Source organism: Pipistrellus hanaki (genome assembly GCF_964339955.1).
Source record: "Pipistrellus hanaki genome assembly, chromosome: 2".
Lineage (NCBI taxonomy): Eukaryota > Metazoa > Chordata > Mammalia > Chiroptera > Vespertilionidae > Pipistrellus > Pipistrellus hanaki.
The window spans coordinates 111,622,722-111,646,562 of NC_140504.1; the positions used below are offsets into that span (position 1 = coordinate 111,622,722).

The 23,841-nt window shown below is 50.6% G+C and overlaps 2 protein-coding genes across 2 annotated transcripts in view; one reads left to right on the forward strand and one right to left on the reverse strand.

The window, feature by feature from the left end:
- The first annotated feature begins 630 nt into the window (after window positions 1–630).
- Window positions 631–4,537, forward strand: FOXC1 (forkhead box C1). The gene has a single exon (XM_084872831.1). The coding sequence runs from the start codon at window positions 1,143–1,145 to the stop codon at window positions 2,781–2,783; it is 1,641 nt and encodes a 546-aa protein (XP_084728957.1). The 5' UTR covers window positions 631–1,142; the 3' UTR covers window positions 2,784–4,537.
- A 9,609-nt stretch (window positions 4,538–14,146) lies between these two features.
- Window positions 14,147–23,841, reverse strand: part of GMDS (GDP-mannose 4,6-dehydratase) — a 609,262-nt gene continuing 599,567 nt past the window's right edge. Inside the window, exons 10-11 of the mRNA XM_084873318.1 lie at window positions 14,803–14,871; window positions 14,147–14,586 (exon numbers count right to left, since the gene is read on the reverse strand). Coding sequence (XP_084729444.1) covers window positions 14,524–14,586; window positions 14,803–14,871 — 132 coding nt within the window. The 3' untranslated portion in view covers window positions 14,147–14,523. The remainder of the gene's footprint in view (window positions 14,587–14,802; window positions 14,872–23,841) is intronic.

The window sequence follows — 23,841 nt, forward strand, 5'->3', positions numbered from 1 at the left end:
CCCACCATACACAGAGCACGCCTGTGACTGAGCCCACACAATCTGTAACTCCGCTCAGGACAAAACCTCCAGGTGGGGAAAAACTGGAGACGTCAGTGAACTCAGTGAGTGCACGAGGCGATCGGGAGAGGAGGAAAGTGGCGAGAGAGGAAAGGTGAGGGGGAGAAATAGGAGGGCCCGGGAAATCCCAAAGCTGGAGCAGGCCAGATCGGCTAAGAAATGAGGGACAGCCAGCGCGCGTTGGAACTCCAGGACTCGGCGGTGACATCTGTGAGCAGTGGACGGAGGAAGGGTCTGTGTGGGGCCCGGGAGGGCTCAGGAAATCTGCGAAAACAATGGACGTCGGTGCGGAGGGCCGGGGTGAGAGTCGGTGCCGGCGCCGGGCGGGCGGCGGAGGGGTGCGAGCGCAGGCCGGGCCCGGGCAGGGACTGGGGCTCGGGACCCCGCCGGCCGGCTGCGTGTGGCCAGCGCGGCGGTCCTCCCACGGCCCCGCGCGGCCGGCGGGCTCGGCCTCCCGCTCACTCAGAGGCGGTTCTCGCTCCCCATTGGCTGCTGCCGCAGCGGGAGGGCGGGGCTCCGCTGCCCGGAAAAAATGTAACTGCGTAAAAAAGTCCTCGCCTGGGTGACGGATGCTCAAAAGTTCAGAAGTTTTCCAATGCTTCCTTAAGCGGCCCGCGCGCGAGAGACTGAAAAAAAAAAGAAAAAAAAAAAAGGTGACGCGGGGCCCGGGAAGGCGGCCGGCGCGGCCCCCCGCCCTGGTGATCTGGCCGCCTTCGCCGGCGGCCCGGCAGTCTCCGGGAAGGAGCCAGCGGTGTGGCGAGAAGGGCGCCTTCTTGTTTTTCCTTCAGTTCGGGCTCTTTTTTCCGTTCTCGCCTGGAAGTGGCTCCGCGAGTTCCTTCAAGGCCGTTTGCCGCGTTCCGGTCCGGCCCGCTCCCCTAGCGCCGGCCCCGAAGTGGCCGGAGGCGCCTCGGGAGCCGGAGCGAGCGCAGGGAGAGGCCGCGCGCAGCTGGCGGCCCCGGGCGGCGGCGGCCCGGCACCCGCTCCGCGAGGCCCGGACTCGGACTGCGCGGCCGGCGCGGCGCGGCCGACCTGAGCGAGGGTGGGGGGCGGCGGGCGGCGCGGGGCGGCGGCGAGCTGGGGCCATGCAGGCGCGCTACTCCGTGTCCAGCCCCAACTCCCTGGGAGTGGTGCCCTACCTCGGCGGCGAGCAGAGCTACTACCGCGCGGCGGCGGCGGCGGCCGGGGGCGGCTACACCGCCATGCCGGCCCCCATGAGCGTGTACTCGCACCCGGCGCACGCCGAGCAGTACCCGGGGGGCATGGCCCGCGCCTACGGGCCCTACACGCCGCAGCCGCAGCCCAAGGACATGGTGAAGCCGCCCTACAGCTACATCGCGCTCATCACCATGGCCATCCAGAACGCCCCGGACAAGAAGATCACCCTCAACGGCATCTACCAGTTCATCATGGACCGCTTCCCTTTCTACCGGGACAATAAGCAGGGCTGGCAGAACAGCATCCGCCACAACCTCTCGCTCAACGAGTGCTTCGTCAAGGTGCCCCGCGACGACAAGAAGCCGGGCAAGGGCAGCTACTGGACGCTGGACCCGGACTCGTACAACATGTTCGAGAACGGCAGCTTCCTGCGGCGGCGGCGGCGCTTCAAGAAAAAGGACGCCGTGAAGGACAAGGAGGAGAAGGACCGGCTGCACCTCAAGGAGCCGCCGCCGCCGCCCCCCGGCCGCCAGCCTCCGCCCGCGCCAGCGGAGCAGACCGACGGCCAGGGGCCCGGCCCGCAGCCGCCGCCGGTGCGCATCCAGGACATCAAAACCGAGAACGGTACGTGCCCCTCGCCGCCCCAGCCCCTGTCCCCGGCCGCCGCCCTAGGCAGCGGCAGCGCCGCCGCGGTGCCCAAAATCGAAAGCCCCGACAGCAGCAGCAGCAGCCTGTCCAGCGGGAGCAGCCCCCCGGGCAGCCTGCCGTCCGCGCGGCCTCTGAGCTTGGATGGCGCGGAGCCCGCGCCGCAGCCGCCGCCCTCGCAGCCCGCGCCGCCGCCGCACCACAGCCAGGGCTTCAGCGTGGACAACATCATGACCTCGCTGCGGGGATCGCCGCAGGGCGCGGCCGGGGAGCTGGGCTCGGGCCTCCTGGCCTCGGCGGCCGGGTCCTCGCGCGCGGGCATCGCACCGCCGCTGGCGCTCGGCGCCTATTCGCCGGGCCAGAGCTCCCTCTACAGCTCCCCCTGCAGCCAGAGCTCCAGCGCCGGCAGCTCGGGCGGGGGCGGTGGCGGGGGCGGCGGCGCGGGGGGCGCAGGGACCTACCACTGCAACCTGCAGGCTATGAGCCTGTACGCGGCCGGGGAGCGCGGTGGCCACTTGCAAGGCGCGCCTGGGGGCGCCGGCGGATCGGCCGTGGACGACCCCCTGCCCGACTACTCTCTGCCGCCGGTCACTAGCAGCAGCGCCTCCTCCCTGAGTCACGGGAGCGGTCAGGAGGCCGGCCACCACTCTGCAGCCCACCAAGGCCGCCTCACCTCGTGGTACCTGAACCAGGCGGGCGGAGACCTGGGCCACCTGGCCAGCGCGGCGGCGGCGGCGGCGGCCGCAGGCTACCCCAGCCAGCAGCAGAACTTCCACTCGGTGCGGGAGATGTTCGAGTCGCAGAGGATCGGCTTGAACAACTCTCCAGTGAACGGGAACAGTAGCTGTCAGATGGCCTTTCCTTCCAGCCAGTCTCTGTACCGCACATCTGGGGCTTTCGTCTATGACTGTAGCAAGTTTTGACACCCCACCGCCTCAAAGACGAACTGAATAGAACCCCAGCGCAAGAACAACCAAAAGAACCATCAATGCAAAATCGAAACCAAAAAAAAATTACAATTAAAAAAAACTTGAAAAATATTAACCAAATCAGCGAACAGAATCCCTCCAAAAGTTCAACTCACCAGCACACAAAAAACTATTTTCTTAAAAGATTAATTGAGAGCCACCTCCACTTTGCCTTATCTAAATAAACAAAACCATAAACCATTTTACACAGAGACAGCAAAATCATGGTTTATTAAAGGACAGTGTTACTGCAGATAACACGTAAGTTTCTTCTTGCTTTTAAGAGAGCACGCTTTCCTTTTCCTCCTCTCCCCCATGCCCTTGCCCTTTTCCTTCCCTCACCTCTCACCTGTAAGATATTGTTTTATCCTATGTTGAAAGGAGGGGAAAAGTCCCCGTATATGAAAATCGCTTTCTTTTTATTCATGGACTTGTTTTTAAATGTAAATTTCAACATAGTAATTTATTTTTAATTTGTAGTTGGATGTCGTGGACCAAACGCCAGAAAGTGTTTCCAAAACCTGACGTTAAATTTCCTGAAACTTACTTTGTGCCTTTTTTTCATTATAAGAAGGGAAACTGTATTAATCTTATTCTATCATCTTTTTCTTTTTGTTGAACATATCCATTGTTTGTTTATTAATAAATTACCATTCAGTTTGAATGACACCTATATGTCTGGATATTTCAATACAGCCTTAATTATTATAAGAAAAAAATATTTCAGAGCTTAAAACACTAGGAATTACCTGTTCTCCTCCTAAGTTTCTGAAAAAATGGAGAAACACTATTTCCTATCAAATTTCACATACAAGTCTTTTTTGGTTTACTTTTCCCCTTACAGCATCTGCAAAATTGTACTATATAGTTAGCTTGCTTTGTGGCTAGTTAAAACGTATTTCCCTAAACAGATCTGAGTTGGCACATACACAAATACATTTTCTCAGTAATGACAGAACATGATTTGGAAATTGTATGCCCATGAATCAGCAGTCTTTACCACAGTGATACCTGTGTGTCCAGAGAGGTGAACGTGCCTCCAGATAGACACACACATATTTGGCTTGTGTAGCACATAAAAAATAGGATGTGTATTATACATCCCTGTGAACCAAACACAAGATAGATTTTTTCCTATTTTTCACTCCTTTATTAGAGGAAAAATAAACCATTTTAAATGTATGTATATAAGACATCCACATTTACAATCCTCTATGTGTTATGATGAAGGATTATTTTTTTAAAAATGTACTGTGTGTTGGAAAGGGGAATTTAATCTTTGGGAAACTATTTTAGAAGATATGTTCGTAGAGCAATTATTTTTTGAAAAGGCTATAAAGCAATAACAAGAAAGGAGAGAGGGGCAGTGTATTTTAGTCTAGGGTGTTGTTTTTTTTTTCAATCCAATTTTTCTTGCTAATTTACAGTTAAACGTAGGGGGCAATCGGATTGGCCCTCCCCCTTTGTAAATAGCCCAGGAAATGTAATAAATTCATTATCTCAGGGTGATCAGCCCTGTCAATCAGACTTTAGGGAGATGGTGATTTGATTACAGACATTCAGGGCCTTTCAGTTTGTTTTCGAGATAATACAGTTTCCTGCTATCTGCCGCACCTATCTAGAGGCAACACTTAGCAGTAATTGCTGTTGCTTGTTGTCAAAATTTGATCGTTGTTAAAGGATTGCTGCAAATAAAAACACTCTAATTTCAGTCAAAAGTGCTTTCCATGGCCTCTGATTTACTCGGGTCTTTTTTGCTCAGAGTTGTAACTGAATAGCCAGGGAAGACCGCTGCGGCGCAGGGCACGGTGTCCCTGGTCAGGCTGCGGACTGGCCGCACTGCTGCTGTGAGCCCCCGCGGCCGTCGCAGCGCTAAGTCCCCGGCTGCCACGCGCTCCCTCGAGGGCCCCCGCTTTGCGTGGAGGATGAAAGGAAAGGACCCATTGACAAGGCTCGTAGAGTGTGCGTTGGTCCACTTTGACGAGCCGAGCGTGGAGCCGGCGTCTGAGGACAAAGGGTCTGGTGGCCGGAGCTGGGTGTCCAGGCCCGGGAGGAAAGCGGCAGCAGGTGACCAGACGTCAGCCGTCCCTTACGCCTGGGTGACCCACCTCCAGACCAGGCCGCTCTACCAGCGGAGACGGCTCCTTCTCTGACGTGCCTGGGTCAGCTTTTGGAACCGGGACGCCTGCCGCTGTCGGCCGGCTTTCCGAGGGGCGACGCGGCCTCCGGACGCCGCTCCCCCCGCAGCCCGGCAGCTAATTAGCGGTAATTACCGCCGCGGCCCGGCGCTTGTTTGTGTTTGGAGCTCCTTCCTCTCCACCTCGCCCCCGCCCCGCCCCGCCCCTTCCCCGGCTCCTCGCTGCCTCTCCTGAAACCTGCTGTTTGGGGAGAAAACAGAGCCCACGAAGACCTGGGCTGGGGGCGCGGGTGGGAGCGCGGGCGCCGGGCAGTGCTGTACGTGAGGCGGACGGCCCGGCGCCCAGCTGGGGAGCCGCGGGAAGGCGGCGAGTTCTGCTCCTCACACTCTGACCACCGGGCACAGCGCTTCCCGTGCACACTGCTCACCGCCTTTGTTTTGAAGACACACGTATAATTGGGAGCTCACCCAGAGTGGGAAGGTCACAGGACTCCGTTGCTCCCCCGCCAGCCCGCAACCCAGGCAGCCACGGGTTTGCAGGAGGACCAGGCCGGGGCCCCTGGGCCTGGCCGCGCGGACCTGCCCGGTTCAGCGCTGGGGCTCTAAGCGAGCCTCCCCGGCAGGGCTGCGTCCCCTCGGAGTGTGAAGTCAGTTGACAGAGGCCACAAATCACTTCGCAGTGGCAGAGGAGGGAGTCGCTTGGCCGAAAGGATGAGAGGCGTGCAGGCGGGCCCCGGTTCCGAGTGCCCTCTGTCCACGTGCCCGCTACCCTCTGCAGCCCCGACCTGGGGTTTGTGGCCCGAGGGCATCGAGGCTGCAGTCAGCCTGAGGCCTAGATGTAGTCTTGGCCCTTGAAATATCAATTCTGCTGCCCAGAGCCTTGGGTCACAGGACATAGAGGCGGGCTCGCAGGAAAGGTTGGCCCTGGCGCCCCAACGGAGCGCTGGTGGCCTGAGCTGGAGTGGAAGCGCTGGGTGAGTTCTTCCTGGTCCCGCCAGGATGTGGATTGGGCTTCGGAGGCCCCTTGGTCCTCCTTTCTGGGTCTCCAGTCCCTGTGGCTGGAGAGGAAACCAGTAGGAGTATTCTGGCATTAGTGGACCAAGGGCAGCGTTTAAGTGCTTGCATGGGGAAGGCTTCTGAGTTTTGCCTCTTGGTTTCCAGCGTTTGAAAATTAGGCATGAAGACATATGTGTCCAGGAAGGTGTGTGTGTTATACCTTTATAGCAAAGGTAGTAATTTCTACAGGAATTGCTATGTTTGAGTGGAAGGTCAAATGTTCTACTCATTATTCTGACTTTTGAAACCACAATATAATGGTTTCTACTATCACTATATTTGCACTTGGATTCTTATGTCCCATTTAAGAAAAACCAACTCCTGCCAGACTTATTTAATCTGGAAGAACTACTGATTCCTTAGTGGTTTGCACGTTTGATCCGTACTTTTCAGTAATAAGGATATGTTTTTCCTGTAAAGTATTAGAAGAAAACTCCTTGGTATTTTAACTAACAAATAGTACATTTTGAAATTAGCTGGCAACACGAAATGAACAAGACCCAACGATAGGGACTTGGCTAATTTTGAAGTTAACCTCTGTACGTGGCTTGAGGATAACATTTTGTCATTTATGTGGCAGTGGGCACATTTATTTTCTTAGCAAATGCCAGCGTGATACGTGCATCTGAAAGTTTGCATTTGGCATATTGCATGGTAGGAATGCTTGCTGCTTCCAAAGTTGTGTAGTTCGCCGTACTTTCTTCATGCGATTGCAAGCAAGCATGCATTTTACTATTTATCATTCCACACAGTTTGTGTCATTAATAATCAATGTTTGCAGAGAAATAAGGCTCAATTGTGCTGGTGGCCCATAAGCTCTTGGCTGTTTCCTGTGGGGTCAGAAACAGGGGTCAGGAAACAAGAATGCCTTATAGCCTTGCTGGGCTCCCCTGAACTTTGGTAGGTAAATAAGGGACATAAGACCTTTTCTCTCCCACTCAGCTCCCCAGAGGAGAGTCAGTTTTTAAGGTGGAAGGCCATTTGTTTTGTTCTTAATGATGCAAAACTCCACAGAGGTCCTGACCTCTCTACTGGTCCAGGCTGCCTGGACAGACGGTCCAAGAGGGCCCAGAGGCATCCACAGGGGCTCCAGGCTTTGGATACCAGTGTCTTCCTCACTGTTGGTGGCACTTGAAGCAAGGCTGGTTGAAGTCACAGTTGCTTTCTACCTCCATGCAACATCCGGAGTTCCTGGGGAGGGATCCCATTTCCTTCTGAGACCAATTCCCACCACTGGATCCTGTCTGGTGTCGCAGAGTGTTCTCTTCAGACTCCTCTAGACTCATTTCAGAGCTGGTTGATGAAGCCATTAGCCCTTCCCACCCAGTCATAAACAAATGTCACTTTAGGGGCAAGATTGATGGTGGCCATGTAATAAAGCTGGCCAGGCAGAATACATTCTGCAAGGGCAGTCATTCTGCAGCAAGCAGTGCTCTGGGGGGAGGCAGGGAGAATAGGGATCAAGAGATATTGTCAGAGTGCTCACCCCACCAAGTTGTAGGGGGCAGAGAGCAGGGAGTCCTCAGCTCAAGAGAGCTCCCAAAAAGCAAAGATAATTTATTTAGACAGTGGCCACAGGTATGAACCACCTCCCCCCACCCCAAAGATTTGCCATAGACCCTCAATCCAGCTTCAGAAACCCCACTTTTCTGAAAGCTCCTGTTTCAATTTATAATGAAGCCTAGAGGTTCCTTGCAAACAGCTTTTATTAATGGCTTCCCTTTGGTATTTGGGCTCTATATTCATAGCCAGAACTTTTGTGGCCGGATACCTCTCTCCACCTCCCCTTTCTGAGTGTGAATCCAATATAGTCATTAAGTTTTGTGTCTCTTTGTGTCTCTGTCCCTCTGTTCTCTTCTTTTTCTCTGTCACCTTTGCTCACCATTCTTTCTCCCTGGTTCCCACATAAGCTTAAGGCACTGAAGTTTCTCCTTATGTCCCACTCCAGTTGAGCCCTGGCCTACAGGCCCAGGCAATGAGAGCTCTGGGTGTTGGGCTGGATGCAGCGGACCAGAGCTTATTCCCAGTCCTCAGAAAGACTCGGTGCCCTAAGGGAGCTGGATTGGCAGTTTCCAAGTCTGAGTCAGCCTGGGAAAGGAGCAATACTTAATTAAATGAATTCCAACTCCAAAATCCATTCAGGAGAATCAAAGCAGCTTCTCCACCACGACACTCTAAAAGTGATTAGGAGTGGAAAATTGAGCAAAGTGTACCATGTCCACATTATTGGAAACCAAAATATGGTGTGGAGAGCAAAAGGCTGGACTTAGGACCTTTGTTGTGCCCCTTTCCCATCAAACCCTGGCTCCAAAGAAACCCTCTGTTTTATATTAATTTTTTTTGTTGTTTACTTTATTTTTCCCCTCACTGATTTTTAATTTGCAGCATATTGAGCATATTATAGGAGATGCAGTAGGATCTGGAATTTCTATGCATATAGGCCCTGGTCCTCCAGACAGGAGAGAAGGGTGGGGCATCCACACAAGCACAGCACAAGAGCAGAGGTGGGTTCTGCGTGGCCCTGACAGGGCCTAGCATGGCTGACAGCTCATAATCTCCCCACCCAAAAGCTGGGTGACCCCAAAAGCCCCAGGGTTGCTTCCCAGGACTCTTGCTCTTCCAGATGGTACCTCTGTTCTCCCAATGAGCATCATCTTTCTCTGGTCAGTCTTTAGGTTCCTCAAAGCCCACCAGTTAGCACTGTTGGTCATATGAACAAAACTGCCCTCCCCCCCCCAGCTGTCTCTGCAAGTTGCTCCTAGGGAGACTCAGTGAGCTGCCCATTTGCCCACTAAATCAACACAGCTTGGTGCTACTTGGGTGGGCAGGGGAGTGCAATTTGGGAGCCCAGGTTTAGAGCAGTGGGTGGGCAGCCAGGGCCAGGCAGTGCGGCCTGGATGGTGGAACTCCAGGCAAGCCCAGGAGCACGGAGGTGCCTCGGCACATAGGACATTAGGGCCTAGGGACCCGAAGGAGCTCTTCTGGGACTCAGAACTGGAGATTGTGGAATGAGGGGGCTTACAGGGTTTTAAGTAGAGAGAGACAGAGAGAACTTCTTCCCCCATTACCTACCCCAGGGAAAAAGCAGGAAAACCAACACATTTAGCGCCATTAACCCTTAAGGCCTCTGCATCTCCTTCAGCATAAAAGTAGGTCAACGGTACAAGTGCTGGGTTAGGGTCTTGTTAATGGCTATAGATGTGAAACCGGACATGGGTAGTGAGTGGGGAGCATGTATTTAGGCAGCCATCAGATTCCTAAAAATCTGCCAGGAGAGGAAAACGAAAACTTTGTCCTCTTGAGTAGAGCAAAATCTGCATCCTGATGGTGCTCAGGGAGAGCCCTGGAGGCTGCACAAGCTTTTCCCCCAAGCCAAGCCTGTGGCGCTGGGCAGCCTTCCTGGGGCTCGCAAAGCCTGCAGCGCCCAGGGGGCCTTTCTGGAGCCTGTGCCCTCCGGCGGCCCTAGCTTCCTTGCATTTCTAATGGGGATCCTCATTATAGCTCTGTTGGAGGACACCCGCCTTTAGGGTTGGCCAAGGGGAAGAGTGTGCATTAACCAGAATGGAGGTGCCACCAGAGCCTCAGTCCTGTGTCCTGGGGAGAGCCAGGGGAATTTGACCCCACCACTGTTCCCATAGCCAAGGGCTGTCTGTCTAAGTGCGAGAAATTCTCAGATAGAACTCGGTGGGGTGCTGCCCTGGGTCGTCAGTCAGTCCTCAGACTCCCTCCCCCCCTCGCCGCATCCTGCATGCCCACTCCCACTCCCTCTCTGGTTCCAGGGAATATCCGGGAGTGCAGGGCAATGATGTACAGTGTTTGGTGATCGGGAAATAATGGGACATTGCTCTGCGTTTGCCACCTGGCTTCTCTGCGGCCTGTGATCCACTCAGTCCTGAGGAAAGAGTCGGAGCCAGGGGCCTCAGGGTGCGGGTGCCGCCTGGATCACACCTCCCTTTCTTCCTGGCGCTGCCGCAGGGGAGAAGTGGCACAACAGGAAAGCCTCGCCAGAAGGCCCGTCCCTGGCGGCTTCCTCACCATAAAAAGTCAGGCTCCAGCCGAGGTCCTGACCCCTTCCAAATATATATTCCCGCGTCGGCTGCCACTCCAGCCTGGGCCTCGGGCGGTGCTACTTCCTCACAGGTTAGTTGGCCCCAGGGCCTCCCGTCAGGCTGGTGGGAGTCGGGAGCCCCAATTTCAGTTGTTGCCCCAGGTCACCAAAGCTCTCATGTTTTGGACCTTAAGCTTTTCTAAGTGTCCATCCCCGCGCACACCCTGAGTGCACCAGAGCATTGGCAAGGCCAGGACTATGGCTGTGGAAAGTGTTTTTGTTGTTTTGTTTTGTTTTGTTTTTCTTAAGGATACCTGACACCTGTCCATCCCCTCCTCAGCTCCCTGCAGGTGTGCCTGGCGGGGAGGCGAGATGTCAGCGCCCCTAGACATGCGGGGGCTTACTGCCCAGCCTGGCGGAGGGAGGGCGCAGGGGGCTGCAGTTTGCCAGTCCGGAGACAGGAGACCGGGAGGTCCGCCCAGGGCTCAGAGTTAGGGAGGGGGGCCGAGGGTCACCGGCGGCCTCCGCAGTCGCCTTAGGGCCCTGCAGCACCACAGCAAAGCGGTCCCAGTGAACATGGCCTGACTCGAGGGGCTTGCACACAGGCAGGCTCCTCAGTTCCAGAGTTTAAAGATCAAAAGGGGCAGCTAAGAACCTGGCGTCCAGGGCGTCAGTTGTGTGTGACCCCTGACCCCGGACGAAGCGGGAGGAAGGGCGGGAGACGGAGTAGGCGCAGGCTTCGGCCCTGGGGTCAGCCCGCGGTCGTCGGCCTCCCAGCAGAGACTTTGGCTGAGGAAACCCGTGAGGGTGGAGTGGGGCCCAGGGTGGAGTGGGGCCCAGCCATCGTATTCCTAAAGAGGCCTTGGAAGGCCTCGGGGATAAAGCACACGCTGGAGTAGCGAGGGTGCACTCTGGCTGCCTGCAGAAAGGCCCGCAGCTTGGGTCTGCGAGAGGGAGCGATGGCCACATAGGTTTGGGACATCAAATGGCCGGAGGTCCAGTCTTGGTAATAATCCTGATGTCACACACCCTCAAAATGTGCTTCCCGCTTTCGGAGCGTGCAGCAGAGGGAGCAAGGAGGTCACAGGGAGGTCCTGGCCTGGAGCTGCTTGGGGAAGGGCAGCAGCACCCCCATGACTTCTGGGAGAAATCCGGCCCAGACCCTGTGGGTTGGAAAGGACACTGTGGACTGTGGCAAACCTCCCGCTGCAGAGGGTGGGCTGGCCTCCACAGAGGCTGCGTGTCCCGGTTGTCACTGCTGTTTTTGAAAATTCCCAGTGACTAAAACCCACAATTTCTGGAGATGTCGGTGGCGTGTTGGACTATGTTTGTAACACATGTGCACACAGAGACAGGATATTTTTTAAAACCCAGTGTACTGAAGGCTAGGTCATGAAAAATAGATGAATGTGAACTTGGACTTTTGGGATATATCTTAAAACTGAGAATATCATAATACTTTCAACAATAAAGATTTAATTACACACACACACACACACACTCACACACTCACACACACACATATGAGAATACCTGATTGGAATCCCCACAGCAAACAAGATGCTGGGGATGCTTTGAGGCTTTTTGGGGGGCTTACATATTTATTTGTAAAGTTTAAGGTTATTTTGAAATGAGATTTCAAAGTGCTATCTCCTGCCACAACCTTTAATAACACAGGGAAGATCTCATTTGCCAGCAGCCAGCCAATGTGGCCCAGGTTGTAGGGAATCTTGGTGGTTGGTGTTGGTGATTAAAGGAGACAAGAGGAGCCTGAAGCAGTTCCACAGCCTGAAATCAATGTCCTGAGGAGCCGGCTTACAGGGAGCACCATCTCCCAAGCTCTCTCCCTAAGGGTCCTGCAGTCTGCTACCGGCTTTGGTTCTCAATAGCTGTGGAGGTGTGCCAGGCTTATTATGCCTGACCCAGCTCCCTTCCAATTCCCTAATGACAAAGGGCAGCAGACAAAGCCCATGACAGTCTGGCAGGCAAGTCTGATGGGAAGTGAGGCTGCTGGGTGTTGTTGCTCACCTGGGGCACCAATGCAGGGTTGGACGGCTTTGCTATTGTATTTGAGTGCACTAAAATTATAAGTGTCTGAGTTTTTAACTTAAAAAATGGAGATGGAACATATTTATCCCATCTAAAATGAATAGCCAAAGCTGGCAGAGCAGAAAAAAGGGGAAAATAAGTTCACTGAAATTGAATTGATATTTAAGATAAAATAGTCTTGAAGGATGTCCAAATGAAACTCAGCACAAAAAGACTCAGATTTGTTCTGTTTTCCTCCTTGAGGTTTAGAAACCAAGTAGACCCCCACTTCCCCATAGAGAGAAGATTGCAACAAAAAATACTCTGTGTCTTTCAGAAACTCATTCTCCAGACCATTTTGGGAAGAACAGTTTAACGTTATGGCTCCACTGGACTCCCATTACACCCCTACCTAGGATCTGTCCTGGTCTTCACTGAGGAGCTCAGTAGGCCTTTAGGCTAACAAGTCACAAGACACTGAATTGAATGGGGTCACTGCAAGCCCTAGAATGGTCTCTATGCCTGGGTCTGGGATGAGGTGGAGGGTTCAGGGGATCAGAGGAGAAAAGGAGGTGTCAGTCTGTCAGGTCAAGGCTAAAGGGAATGTGTGTGAATGTGTTTATCTGTGAGTATGTGTGTGACAGTGTGATAGCAGGTTTGTGAGTTATGTTTGCAAGTGAGTGAATGTGTGTGAGACGGCGTGTTGGTAGGTGTGTATTTGTGTTTGTGAGTGTTTGGGTGTGTGTATGAAGTCTGTGAGTGACATTGTGTGAGCATGTAAGTGTGAGTGTGTGTGTATGTGTGCCCACCAGCCTGCCTCATCCTGAAGGCCCAGTCTGCCAGGGACCATCTGTTTCCAATTAGCAGCATCCCGATTGGGAGAAGGCCCCATCCTGGGGCAGCTTCTGAGAAGGGGGCCGCTAGCTAGCTCAGGCCACCCTAGTTCTGCTCCATCAAAGCTGAGGCTGGCCCTGACTAGTATGCTGTCACAGCAACTCTGGGCAGCCACACAAAGAATCCTCTTTCCTGCCGCCAGCCTTCGGAGCCTGGGTCCTCCCCAGACCGTAAACCTGCTAGAGAATACATTCAGAAACAGCTCGCCTGCATTCACAGGGTATGGGAAAGGCTGGAAGTTCTTTTGCTATAAAGTTTTATTTTATTTTCCTTGGAGGGAAAGTAAGGGGAAGAAGAGCCCTGATTTAATTTGTTCTGTAGCAAAATATGGCATTTCATGCAGAGGTCTCCACCTGTATGCAGTTCCTTGCTTGCTGCTGCAGATTCCATATGTTTGTGTGTTCACCTGCCATGGCTGTGTTCACACTGACCATGGCTCAGGAGCCCATGCCTGTGGTGCAAGCCAGGCCACCTAAATGATGCACTCAGTGAAACTGGTCCGTGATCCTAGGCCTAGACTTAAAACTCCTAATTATAATTTCTAATTAATGCTGATATAGTTGAAGGGCACAGGACTTGGCATATATTAGGCACTTAATGTAAATTGGTTGAATGACTAAATCAAAATTAGATTTAAAAAGTGATCTAGCACTGAGGAGAGGTTAGAAGTGCATATTGTGTAAGATTCTAGACCACAAGGGAAAGCATGGGCTCACAGACCTCTGGATAACCCAGGGGCTTCAGCTGGAATGTTCCAACAATATTTACTTACCTTCAAGTTTCTTCTCCTAGCCCCCCTCTATTTCTGAAACCTTCCTTTGAGATGACTGGAGCCCCGTGGGTTCTAATTATAGTCAGCAGAGAGCAGAGCAGTGTGAATGCCTCCTTTCTGCAGGAACTGGGTTTCCAAATGGACTGGAGAGAGTGGCTTATTGTCACTGGGAGGGAGACAAATGTCCAGGCAAAGACTTAGGAGGACACATGGCAAAGTCAGCCTGGGCCCCGCAGGGGCTGCCGGCAGGGGCTCTCTCAAAAGCCAGCAGGCCTGCAGGGAGATATTTCACTTCAAGCCTTGGATAGAGGTTTTCTGTTTTGTTTTGTGGCCCTTATAGCTGCTTTTATAACTTGCAGAAAACATGGACATCAACTCCTCCTGCTGGTTTATAGAAAGGCCATTTTTTTAATCAGAAAAAAAGAAAAATCAGTTGAAAGCCTCACAATTTCAGCTAATGACATAATTTCAAGTAAAGTGAACATGTGATTAAAACATCTTTTTGATTTCGTAAAACCGTTCAGAGAAGGCCTCGACAAAGGAAGAGTGGGCCAAACGGGAGCAATGCGTCCTGTCCCGGCTGCTGCAAACCCGATCCACCGCGGGCCGCTGGCAGGACCACTTCGCAGTGGCTGCCGGGTCTCTGGCAGCTCTGGAAGGGCGCGCCCCTCCTCCTCCCTGGACCCCTGGTGCGGCCCCAGGGGCTGGTTCTGCCGGGCCAGGGGCCGGTGGCGGCTCGGCGGGGCGGCCACGCTCACGCTCAGGCATTGGGGTTGTTCCTCATGAGCTCCACGTCGGCGTCCACCATCTCCCGCACCAGCTCCTGGGATCCGAGACAAAGGGTGGGCGCTGAGGTGGGGTTTCTGTCACTCTCTCCTGGCGACACCTCCACCCTGTGGCGGCCTCCCTTGCCCCCTCGCCCTCCGACCCGGCACCCCCGGCATCCAGCTGCGGGCCAGGTGGCCGCCTTCCCGCGGGGCCCATCGGACTAGTTCTGCGGCCAGGGAGCCCGCGGGTCCCGCCGCGCGGGGACACTTACATCAAAAGCCACCCGGGGCTTCCAGTTCAGCTTCTGTTTCGCTTTGGTGCAGTCTCCTTGCAAAAAGTCCTACGGGTGGAGAGAAAGAGGGAGAGAGGGAGACAGGCGTGGTCAGGGTGGCGGTCCCGAAGTTCAAGGCTCCCGTTTCCCTCCACCAGGTCCCCGCGGGGCCACCGCCTGGGCTCTGGGAGCCGTGAATCTTGCGATGGTCCGTCTAAGCCGGCGCTGCCCCGGGGGAGGGGACAGCCGGCCGTGCGCAGCCCGCGTGTCCCCCGTCCACAGACGCCCCGTGATTTAACGGCATGTACAGGAGGCTGACAGAGACACTAATGTGTGAACTGTTTGGAAACACTACGGTTCTCAGGCAAGAAGAGGGAGAAGTGAGTGTCACTGTCCCTCAGCTCCTCCCGGAGCCGCCGGACGCCGCGCGCCCGCCCCTGCCACCAGCTCGCCGCGGAGCGGGGATGTGGCTGGGGACTCGCGCCAGGCGGGCGGCCGCCCTCTTCTGCCCGGCCACGGTCACTCCGGCCGCGGTCCTTCCCGGCGGCTCCCTGCCTCTCTGGCGCCCGCGGTTCATACTGCCACCCGGCACACCCACAGGCACATAAAGCGAAACCGAAGCTTCCCGAAGCAGCCCTGCCTTCCAGGGGCAGTGCACACAGCGTTTCCTCTCCCGTTCGTTCCGGTCTGCTCCATAGAAAGGCTCCTCTCCACCCACTAATGATGCGCACCGCACCGGGCAGTTTGCAACGCTGCCTTGCTCGCCTCCCTCTGCAGTGTCACCTAACCACTCCGCTGCAGGATCAAGTTAATTTTCAAACAACTTCCAGCTCCAGTGGCAGAGGCCTGGTCCGCCATTTGCTTGATACTTAAGTTTCTCCTCCTATCGGAGGGGGTCTTATCAAAATACTAAAAAGTATGAAACAGTGTGCCCATGGCTCTGGCAGTCTGCTCCCCCAGCCGCCAGGGCAGAGCGGAAACCAAGCACACCAGGGCTTCTGAGAGTTTCCATCCATTTAAAACACTTCCTTGGAAGGAAAGCTTGCTAAAAGAAAACCAGAGGAGAATAAATTAATCCTGCATCTCAGCCCTCACTCACCAATTTCTTATTACAACTCTCTAAAGAAAATTGAGATGAGGATTTCAAGATGATTTGCAAAAAGGGAGGGCGGAAAGAAGGAAAGAAAGAATGAGATGGAAAGAAGAAAAAAGAAAGAAAAGTACTTGGCCATTTTGGGGGTAAGATAAACATTTAGCTTTTCCATATACAAATGTATTTATCAAATTACATTTTTGAGTACTCAAAAGTATGAAAAACAGGAGAATGTGAAGGCAGTATGAAAACAGTCCAACTTTAAACAAGATAAGTATCTCATGAAGACACCACTTTCCCTACACGTGATATTAAAGAACAACTTAAAACCAAGTTATAACAGATAATGGAGCTACAGCTGAGGGCCTCCCCCACAGACTTTCCTGGGAGTCCCCTGAGAGGAGCAGGCTGGGTGTGTTGTAGACCCACAGTGGGCAGGCCACCCTACAGGGCATCTGTGCATTCACCTTCACTGGAAAACTACTTCTGAATATCTATACTGTTTGCTTGAAATGGTATGCTAACAGGGTACATTCAACAACTCTCATTCTCAACCATCCATCATTACTTGGGGTTGAATAAATCAAACTCCCAAAGGCTTTCCATTTTATAATACACTGAAGTACCGATTTCCTCTCCGGTGTATTAATAATAGTGAAACAAGTTATTTCTGCTGGCCCAGGCGTCCATGTACAGATTCTTCAATAAAAGTAGGGTACAAAAATTAATACTTAACAATTTAACACAGTGCTACATGGAAATGGATATATAAGTGGAAAAAACAAATCAATTTATTTCTCTTTCTCTTCCTTAAATAAGCTTGTCTGTACTTCTACCATACTTCTGCTTTCCTGTGAGAGACACAATGATGTTCATTCTTGTTCCCCAGAGGGAGCTGTGAGAGGCAACATGGCCCTCGAATTCTACAGCAGCTACACAGCCTGCAGAAACACGGTTATTGTTTAATCACGAAATGCTTATTGTAAATCAACTAGCGCTGCATAGGATGCAATTCATGACTCTGAACTTATAGTTAGCAAAACCTTAAAACCAACCCTGGCTTCAAGTAATCTCAGTAGGCTTGGGAAAGGGACCTTTGTATTGTAATTATGTTTCCTGTATTTTTCTACAAGTAGCTCATAATATAAAAACAACTAGGGAACTACAATTAAGGAAAAAAGAAAAATGGTTTTCAAAAGCTTAGAAACAGACATTGCTACCATGCACTGTAAAAGTATTTCATTGAAACCGGAGACGCACCCAGTTAAACTTCCCAATTTAGTTTTGAGCCCAACTCCTACATTCCAGTCTAGCAGCTTACTTTAACCTCCTGCCAAGGCTCTGTCTCCCTGAAATTTAATTAGACCAAAAGACCTTGTGAAGGAAAAGGATGAGGTTCCATCAAAACAAAACAGCGGCTCACTGTGCCAGCTGCAACTGAGCTGACATCTAGACCATCCATGCGCTGTGCCCAGTCAGCGTAGGGGAAGACTAAGGACACTTCACTCCTCCCGAAGGACTTTACTTGTTCCTGTGGCATCCTTCAAAGAAAATGTAAAGTGAATGATTTAGTCTGTAAGGTTTGGGGCGCAGGGGGTCCTTAAAAGGGGCATGGGAAAGGCCAGGCGTGGGAGTGCACGTGGCTCTGATTGACAGGGTGGGTGTGGAAACGCTCCTTTAAATAAGTCTTCTGCTAGCCCCAGAGATTGAGATTTGGAAGCTGTGTTCTTACAATGACACCAGGAACTGCTCTCCTTATAGGACTGTGTGGAGCCAGGGGGAGGGGAGAGGAAAATAAGGCTGAAACATGTTTTACTTTTAGACTTCACAAACCCTCTCCGCTAGGGTGTGATCAGCTCCTGGGGATTAGGGAAGAGTGAACTCATCTGCTGTGCTCTTGTCTTCTTTTCTGAAAGCTCAGTTCCTTTTTGTTTATGGGCTTAAAGCTACAGGATGACAACGAAGGCAGAGCTGAATTAAAGTGATGATTTTATGTGCAGTTTCCAAAGTGGACCTGAGCACTGGGTGGTCTGGAACCTTTCTGTAGAAAAGACAATAAAGCTCTGGGAAAAATTTAAAGCATTTCTATATGAATATGACATTTCCTGAACTCCAGCTTCTGGTGTCTTCACCATTTCCATTGCTATGCCTTAGGTGAGCTATATGGTTTCAACATGTGATTTATTATTGTCAAATTCAATTAGGGTTAGCTGAGCATTTCATAGCAGCCAAACAGCGTGAGCAAGAGAAAATGGATGTGTCCAGATGCCCAGAGCCTCCTCTTTTTTCTCAGAGTCCCTGACTACTGTCGACTTGTTTGACCTTTAGGAATTGTCCTTTAACTCTTTGTCCAGGCATAAACCCCAAAGGCCAAGGCCGGTGGTCAAAGCAGCGAACAGCAGCCCAGCAGAAGGAAATGTTTTGCTGCAGCAATTTTTCAGGCTCTCCTGGCTTATGTTCTTGTTTCAGTGAACTGATAAAGGGCCAGACTGAATCCTGGAAAAATCATTAAGCCAGTTTCTGAGCCCACAGAGTTAACACAGAGTCCAGAAAAGTAGAGAGCATGCCGTGCCACTATCTTCTACTCTGACTATAATTTCCTCTCCTCACATCCTGGCACCTTTTCACCTCCATCAAGATAACAACACATCTTTAAATGATGCTGGCTAGTTTTCTTTCCTTCCTCCCAATCTTATTTTATTTTGATTATTATTTAACACATTTAATCCCTTTGAAACTCACCCACTTCTGAAATCATTGTAGGGAATGTTATTAAATAGATTATATCACATATCTTTTCAAAGTTCACAGTCTCATTTTTTTTTCTTCCTCTTTCACTGAGGTTGCATTGGGAAAATTTTAATATTTATTTCAAATTATGTGTGGGATACCACATTTCCTACAGGTCTGCTTGTAAAGTTTGCAAAGGACATCTGTTTAGGTGAAGAAACATTTTTAAGAGTGTGAGCTCTTTGGGCAGGATGTTAAATTTCTAATGTGCACACAGAGATGGACTCCGTGCTGTAAACAAGGAGATGCACAGACAGGAGGATGTTAATGAGGAAGATTAAGACTGGGGAGAACCTGCTTAACACCGTCAAGAAGCCAAGCTCTGCAGAAAGGAGCAGCACTTTGCATTCATTTCTTTCCTGCCACTTTTCTTAAAATAGCAAAATTGCAGACTAGCTCAGGCTCCAAGGAAATAAAAGAATGCCAATGAATTTGGTTCTTGATCTAGCTTTATGATAATGGAGAGTGAGCAGGAAAGATTTACTTTAGTGAAATGCTTCTTTTTAGATAGACAAAACTACTAAACAACAACAACCCATACCCCCAAAACTTCAGTAAAATGGAAAAAGTTTCAAAGCACATCCCACCCACTCAACATTCAAGACATGCAACTGAGAGTAATACTGGGGGGGGGGGGGGGCCAAGGGTGAGGTAGGGAGGCTGGGGGAGGGGTGGAGAGAAGAGTCGGAAAGTTCCCTAAGAAACTTTGCTATATAATGTTTCATTGCGCAGCTTAAACTCCATCGCTCACAAATGAAACCTCCCTAGAGGGGGTGAGTCTTGGAGCAGCAAGAAGCACAGTGGCCTTAATAACAGTGATGAGCACTTCCCTTCTTTCTCCCTTTACTGCTGTATTTCAGCACAAATTGAAGTTGAAGCCAGGCATCTCCTTTAATGACAAGGGGCAATAAGAGACACGGAGAAAACAGCGGGCCTGTCTGGTCTGCTCAGGAAGCCGGACTCAGTGGGACTGTCCATCAGCAGGGCTGACAGAATGCCGTCAGAGCACGGAGCAGGAACAATGTGAGCTCAATCTGAGGGAAATGGAGTCAGTCAGCACCAGCTCCAACAGCAATCGGACAGTGCAGATAAAGTGGCAAAGGGAGGAAAGCGGAGTGTGCAGGCTCTGCATCCTCCCCGTCCTCAGTTATCTGGCAGTAGCCACTGGGAGCCGGGGCACAGGGCTTCAGAGGGATGCTCTGGACTGAAACCCTGGCTTAGCCCTCATGTAGTGACACTATCACCTCTGCTGGTGGCCTCACACATGAGCCCCATCAGTTAGAACTCAGAATGTGCTGTCCTGACCTCCTAGGAGTGCTTGAGGGGGGTCTCTAGATCCTGTGACCCCCTGGCTTGATATCATTTTTCCTTGCTGGGAACCACTTATTTGCAATTGGTAGAATTTGTCAATTGGTAGCCATTTAAGAGCTACCAAACAAAGGAATAGAAACTCATGCACATGTGCACCCCGGACGTTGATGTAAAGGCCTGCCTAACACGGTAGAGTGTTCTTGGAAAGTGAATGAGAACATTATCTTCCTCATGTGTCCACTTGTAAATAAAGCCTAATGTGGTTTGCAAAAAGTATTTACTTTACAAAAGGAGAACCTGGTGAATGACATGTTCATTGCAGCCTCCATGTAGATAATCTTTCATTCACTTGTATTTTTAAAATGTAGTTAGCATAAGAAGGGAAATATAATCAGGCAAAAAGGGCTCTATAATACATACTGACAACACAAGTATATAGGGGAATTGTAGGACACAAACACATTGACTTCCTTTTAAAAATATTCCAGAGAAAGTCCTTTTGAGCAGACATGCTTGAGATGTGCAGAGATGAGGACAGGGGTCTGTTCCCTTCTGTGGACACACAGGCTGCATACAGATGCCACTACAGCCCAGCATCTGTTCCTGATGGGACAGAGGAGCAGGGCATCCCTGGAGCAGAATCCCAGGAATACACTGGCCAAGGGCGCCTTCTGGCCTACAGACCTTGGGGCCTGTCCTGTCCACCAGCCTTGGGCCCAAGAGCTGAGCAGAGAAGAGCATCTCTCAGAAGCTGTACCTCATATCTTTGGGGGAGCTCTCTACTCATAGATGGTGTTTAATAGGTTGATTTAAATAAAATAAGCAAATGAGATTGGGGGGATGTAGTCTTGCGCCATACACATTTATGTGGTGCTAGATCTTTCTGTACCTACTCTGCATCTATAATTATAATTGTAGAGTTGAATTTCTTGGTCCCTGGTGCTCACGGGAGTATCAGCCTGGGGAAGGCTAAGTGAAGTACCATGGTGACCAGGGCCCCTTGATTCTGTTTCTCCCCTGATCTTCACCCTGCCCAGCTGACAAGGCGCTGACTAACAGCCGCAGAGCAGGGCCAGTTAATGAGGGGAGATAAGACTGTTAGTGACCTCAGTGTTCCAGGCTTCAAAGCCAGCACCATCTTTGTCGGAAATTACTGGTTATGTTAATGACTGGATCAGGGTGTAAAGCTTTGCCCTGTTGGTAGGAGGTGGCACAAACCCTGAGGAAAGGAGATAAAGCACCTGTAAGTGGACTGATTGAGATCATTGTGACATAATTGGCAAGTGGCAATCTGGAGCCTGAGAGGCAGGCTGCTCCTCTTTTGCCACTTAGTGCTTTTATCCTCAGAGCATTTCACATACATCAGCTAATTGTCACACTCACACTGCAACTCAGGAGTTCTGCATGTTCAGGTGCCCTCTCTGTAGGATGAAAGCACCTCACAAAGTGACTGAGGGGTGACAGCCACGCTGTCCTTGGCTTACCTGGAGCCTGTACCAGAGGGAAGGCCGGCTGGGGCCACAAGTCACCCCCAGACCATAAGATGAAGGCGAGTTTCTTTAAGCTTGTTTCCTTCCAGTTGCTTAGGAAATCTGCCCAGCCTTTAGAAAAGCTTTCCCACTCCTTTTGAACATTAGTTCTAAAGAATATTGTAAATAATATGAGTGCTTCCGTAATATTGATGGGTTATTTTTTTCCTTTGGGGTATCCCTCAATTTATATAATAAATTAGGCCATTCAAATTCAAGAAACTGCACTTCAGTAATCCTCCCTCCTACCTCTCATCCTGCCATTCACCATCCTTCTCCCCAAAACAGAAATGACACGACAGGGTCATTCACACGTACATCCGTATGTTCACTCAGTACTCATTCCCTCAGTAACTTCTTAAACTGAAGGACTAACCAGACAATGCATCACATCCAAATTCTTGATTTTAGGTTGTTTCTCTGGGCACTTTCATATCTAAGGGAAAATTAAGACAGCTACTATGACATTGGTTAGTAAGACTTTTGAAAAATCAAGAAGAAAAAAAGTGAGAATTGAGATGAATTTTTAGGTTTCCTATTATTTTATTTATTCATTCAGCTGGTTTCTTATTGTCACAGTTAATAGAGAGTTTTACCAGGCTGTTGAGTATCTGTGCTACATGTCTACCTCGCATTCTTTCTTTCTTTAATACCCTATACCTGTCTATAGAGATATTTAAATGAAATAATTTGATTAATGTCATAAAGTAGGATTTTGGGCTGAAAGCCAGGATTTCTGGTGCTTAGTCCAGCACGCCTAATGCTCAATAGGACAAACCCTCCCTTGAAAGTACTTAAACAAGATATTCTATGCTACATTAATGAGTAGCAAACAGATTTCTACTTAATGTAGACATATAGAAACATCAACATGCTCCAATGCTGAATAGAAGGGATGGACAGAGAAGAACATACACTGCATGATTCGAATGTAGGAAGTTGTAGGACAGGCAGTCAAGTTGATGGTGATAGAAATTTGGTTGGGGTAGAGGATTAACAGGGAAGGTGCAGGAAGGAACTTTTGGGTGAGTTTTTATACTGATAGGTGTGTAGGGTTCATGAGTGTATGTATTTGTCAAAGTGGATCAAACTATACAGTTAAGATCTGTGCATTTTACTTCACATCAATTACATGTCAATAATAAAAGGTGAGTCAACACTATGAACACAGAGACATCACTGGAGAGATCTGGCTTTATGTCATGGCTCTACCACTAGCTGTGTGACCTTGGCATCCTCTTATAGGGATGTTGTGAGAACTCAAGGTTACCCAGAGAATAGCTAACAGTGGTTCACTGTCGCTGCATGCAGGAGTTCTGTAAAGGCTAGCTATTGGTGCTTTGCTCATTAAGTTGCAGGAAAATTTAATTTCTTGTAGTAACGATATGAGTGAAAATGTAATATTTTAAATGGGTTGTCTTATCTTTTTTCTTTTCTAGTTATATGATACTTTTACCCTGCACTCCAAACCAACTCTATTTCAGATCATTATTTTTTGAATAATGATAAACAGAGTATACAGGACTTTGCATTCTGCTTTCCTTCAATTATTGTAATCATTACGCATGCTCCTGGTTGTTGCCAAACATTTACTGCTTTAGATGCTGGGGAAGCTACTGTGGACAAGATGTGGCCTTTCTTGTGAGTTTGCGTTCTAGTAGGGAGAGACAGCCAAGAGCACAGGACACACGAATAAGACCATTTCAGCGGTGGAGGAGTGCCAGGTAGAGGACTTCAGAGGAAGTGAGATCGATGAAGAGTGGGAGGGTTAGAGGAGGGTGGGGAGGCTTTCCTAAAGAGGTAACATTTGATCACAGATTTGAATGACAAGAACAAGACCTGGGGTAGGAGGGTCTTCGGTGCAAAGGCTTTAGGGAGCAATTTACTCATCTGAGTAGCAGAGAGAAGGCCACTGTGTTGGGACATGTGATCGAGGGGGGTCTAAGCAAGCCAGGCTGTCATAAGACTTTATTCTCTAGTTACCAAATGTCTCTTGAGAACATGTGGCTGGTAGGGCAGTTATAAACCAGCTAAGTCAACTTGACGGAGCTAAAAACTCTGATTTTCTTACCCTAATGTAGATTTTGAAAGTAAGAATGGGACTGACTTCTAGCTATGTTTTAAAAAGGGTGGATTACTTAGTTTTGCCCAACATGCTCCACCTCTAATGCACAATTCTTTCCTTCCTGAAAACTTGTCACTCTTTGATGTGGTCTGAGCTGCCCAATCTAGAATCATCTGTTACTCTTGAAGGGTTGAGGTCTGGGACACAGAGCTCAAGATTCTGGGGCCAGAGGTCAGGGGCCTGTCCTGCTG